The sequence below is a fragment of the Limulus polyphemus genome, unplaced genomic scaffold, assembly GCF_000517525.1.
Source record: "Limulus polyphemus unplaced genomic scaffold, Limulus_polyphemus-2.1.2 Scaffold16, whole genome shotgun sequence".
Lineage (NCBI taxonomy): Eukaryota > Metazoa > Arthropoda > Merostomata > Xiphosura > Limulidae > Limulus > Limulus polyphemus.
This window is the reverse complement of record NW_013665626.1, coordinates 722202-726518: the sequence shown is the minus strand read 5'-3', so window position 1 is coordinate 726518 and position 4317 is coordinate 722202. Positions and strand designations below refer to the sequence as shown.

Here is a 4317-nt window from a genome sequence, read left to right as displayed (position 1 = left end):
AACATAATAAAACCCTCAATACAACAGAAGTGAACAATAACATAATAAAACCCTCAATACAACAGAAGTTAACAATAACATAATAAAACCCTCAATACAACAGAAGTTAACAATAACATAATAAAACACTCAATACAACAGAAGTTGCGTCGTCATTGCTTTATCTTATATTCAGAACTATTCTAAGTTGCATTAAACTGTTTTTATATACATATACATTTCCTATTTAAGAATGTCCCTCAAAATTTCGAACAAAGTGTGAAATTTATTGATTATTGTGTAATTTGAATCATTATGATTCTTTTATACGCCTTGCTAAACTTGATTTCAGTGCTTTAGAACAATCGTGAAATTTCGCAGAAAAAAACGAATACAATGACAAACACTTTATTTTTATTTATGGCTACAAATTTCTGTTTTTCTAATACCAATCGTCTCTGTCTTATATTTCGCAGTACTCACCGAAAGTTCTCGGGCGTGTAGTAGAAGTCCCGAGACAGACGTGGAGATGATCCCGGACCGCCAACATTCAATTCCATCAAGTTCTCCTGTACAAACTTTATCTTATGAAGAAAGGGCTCCTTACTTAGAAGAAGAAGGAATGGAAGAGAAGACGGAGCTGTATTCTGTGACCTCATTATCTGACGATTCGGGCGAAGATGAACTGGGTGTAAACCAGACAACACCCCAAGACAACAAATCGAATACTGAACAAAATAAGTCGTCTCTAAATCCGTACGCCAGCGCCCTTAAGCCTCGTTGTAATAGTGAAGAACTCAAAGATGTGGAGTGTCAGCTGGAAAACAAAGATCTGTGGGAAAAATTTAACGACTTGGGAACAGAGATGATTATTACGAAAATGGGGAGGTAGGTTACCCATTTTTATCGATTTCTTTATGTGAAAAATTAAAACCATCCATTATTATTCATTAAAGCCACATCAAATTTTCTAGCAAATGATTTTGAGAAAAAACGTTAATATAACAAATAAGTACAAGACTAAACAGCCTTAGATATAAATATACTTTTACGAAACTATGAACAAATTAAACTTAATGAAATGGTATTCTTTCAGCATAAAAAAGTTTCGAATCGGGTATTACATAAAACTAATGTTATATAAATACCTCTACATTATGAAGAACATGTTGGTATGCTGTGCGTCACTGTTTCTTATTAAGAACTTTAAGTTACATGAGGTATGTTTATATCACAGTAGAAAATCATTAAAACATTCTTAGCTTGAGTCTGTATTTCCACTACCTAAATGCAGTTTTATTTCACAAATATATTCTGTAATGTTCATTATACCATTATATACAAGAGAATAAGCTGGTAATCACCCATATTTGCGCGAGTAAATATACAAGGCCTTTTCATTTTCTTTGATCTCAAGTTATCGCTCTAATGAGGATTTCTTTTTTCATTATTTTCATAAGCGAACAAGGTCAGTTATCTTAGAAAAATGACTACATTAACAGACAACGCATGATTTTTACGATAAGCTGTATGAGAAGTGTTGCAGTCTGTAACCTATATATATATAAACTAATTTGGTTTAGATACACAAACTACACTATATCATAAACACTTTACTCCTTATCGCTCAAAACATCGTAAGAACCGTTTAGCTTTTTTAGGTTTTAGTTTCATCATAACGATTGTATCGACAAGCCACTTTCTGTATTGCTCTCTCTACTGACCTTGTTCAGTTTAGCTTTTTAGGTTTTAGTTTCATCATAACGATTGTATCGACAAGCCACTTTCTGTATTGCTCTCTCTACTGACCTTGTTCAGTTTAGCTTTTTTAGGTTTTAGTTTCATCATGACGATTGTATCGATAAGCCACTCTGTGTATTGCTCTGTCTGCGTGGATGGAATTTTGTGAGTCATTAAGATGATCAACAAAAAAATTAAAATGATACAAACATTCAAAATTGGAAATAAAACCACGTTACCTAAATTTGAACTTATATCACTCCTAATTTTGTTCTTGAAGGAAGTTGAGTTTTAAAAGGTTTGTTATTGTGAGGCAAATAATTAATAAAAGTTGCTTTTTTAATGTCTTTGATTCTATTTCATCGCTGATATCCTTGAAGCAATAGTCATTTTTAGCAGTTTTGTCTTCCCCATCATACAAATATATTTGATAAATGTTTTAGAGATATTTTCTAAAGTTGCAAATGAGAAAACCAGTTAAAATACCACAAGTAATAGATATGTCATTAGAATCTAGTGTTATAAATAAACTGACGGGTGTAGAATTGATACATCAATAATTTAAAATAGCCTTCGTAGATAAGATATCAACAAAACATATATTTTCGAGAACGTAAACTATGTGTTTTGAAGCAGGTTTAACACATTTAATTACTTTGTAACGTTCGTTTATTGTTAAGCGCAAAGCTGCCTATTTGTGCTCTGCTGGCTGCGGGTATGAAAAGCCGATTTTTAGCGTTATAAGTCCTACGAGGGAGATGGGCTCATTTGTAGTGAAGTAAGTTATTTCGTTATATATATATATTCGTGTTGAGTAGAAAGGAAATATGGGTTTGGTCGAATATCATTTGTTTGTAGTTACAAGTATAATTATTTAATAAATAAGTCAGCTTATAAGATATAAGCATACTGAAATTTACCCATTTATAATATTCATGATACAGCAGTAAGCAGGCCTGATTCCAGCTTCCCTTGGATGGAAGAAACCAATAGATCCGATATGGAGCCGAAGAATGACAGTATAATTAATACTGTTAATATTTTGAGTTTCTCACATATATGCCTGTTTACATTAAGACTCAACAGGAAATATAGTTTGATATACAGAAAACAGTATTTGGGGTTTTTGTTACAAAATAGCACAAAAACTACAAGTGGAAACTGAAGACCAAAATAGGTTCTACGAAATTACTCTGATTGCACATCTCAGTGTTAAAACCTCTATATTTTCCAATATCTTGATCCCACATTGCCCTCACTCTACTTTTCTTATCTTCTTAGCTATCTTTCGTACTTATTTTGAGTGCTTCTAAGTATTAACTTCCAATCAGAGCAAGCTATATACTTACAGGAAAACTAAAAATGAACCAGGTAACAAGAATATCTAACTAAATATACCTTTTTTTACGTTCTTACTTATTGATTAGTTTGATTAGTTGGGTGCTCTCGCTGTTAATGAAATTTTCGTAATATCTCACGAGATTCGACCACCTTAGGATATTTAGGTCTATTACAAATATATACATATATTAAACTAACAATGCAAAACAATTTTTAATAAAAGCGTAGTAATAAAAATAAAGTTAAAAACTTATAAAATTCGATATGTTGAACAGTCTAACCAATAACGTTAATGAAAGTAACAATTAAGAAATAATAAAGTATACCTTACTTAGGAAACGTAGAAACACCAGCTATTGAATTGAAGTACTGTCGTAGAATTAATTTTCTTTGAAAAATGTAACATCAGTATAACATGCCTGAATTTTCTACACTATTCTTATTCATGGCATTAGACAAACCATTCATTATGATTATAAAAAAAGCAATATATATTTTGTAACAAAACTTTTGATTCATAATGTTTGCCTCTTCCCAGTATAAAACAAATAAAATAGGGCAATCTATTCATCAAAATAATCATACAGTTTGTAAAGACTGAAAAAATCATTTGTAATAATTCAGAAAAGAGACGAACACATGACAACTTCTTATTATTTAGTTAAATGAATATATCGTCGGGACAGTAGAGTGACCCATGTCAAGTCATTATCAGGAAACACGTCATCAGAGCAATAAAGAAACATCGATTAATAGTATCTTTCAACTTAACTAACTAAATAAATATATATATCACATATATAGCCCTAAAGCTTTTCAGTGATGACACTACACTCTTCGCTGTTAACTGTCACACACTTCTTGAAGCAGCATGTGAAAGAATATATGATTCCCTCTTTAACAGAAATACATTAAGTTAGTAAATCAAAATAAGCAAGTAGTTAACGTAAATACAAACATCAGACTTTTATAGCTTTGCGTAATGATTGAGACGAGGAGTTAGTATTACTAATAGTATAAAGACGAGAATAAGAGTCGGAATAATTATAAAATCAGTAATACCAAACTTTTATGGTGAAAATATTCGTCACGAATTTCACACTAGAAGTATCAGATGCCCATCTGTAAAAAAAGTGACTTCTAATAAATCAAAGATAGAATCAAAATGCCATTCCACATTCCGTGGTTTTAATTCCAATTTTTAATGTTTGTATCATTTTAATTTTTTTGTTGATCATCTTAATGACTCACAAAATT

At 31.1% G+C, this 4317-nt stretch overlaps 1 protein-coding gene across 1 annotated transcript in view; it reads left to right on the top strand.

Annotated features, from left to right (window-relative positions):
• The first annotated feature begins 508 nt into the window (after positions 1 to 508).
• LOC106457370 (T-box protein 12-like) overlaps positions 509 to 4317 on the top strand; it is a 24154-nt gene continuing 20345 nt past the window's right edge. Inside the window, exon 1 of the mRNA XM_013916784.2 lies at positions 509 to 867. Within this exon, the coding sequence (XP_013772238.2) occupies positions 509 to 867 (359 nt within the window). The remainder of the gene's footprint in view (positions 868 to 4317) is intronic.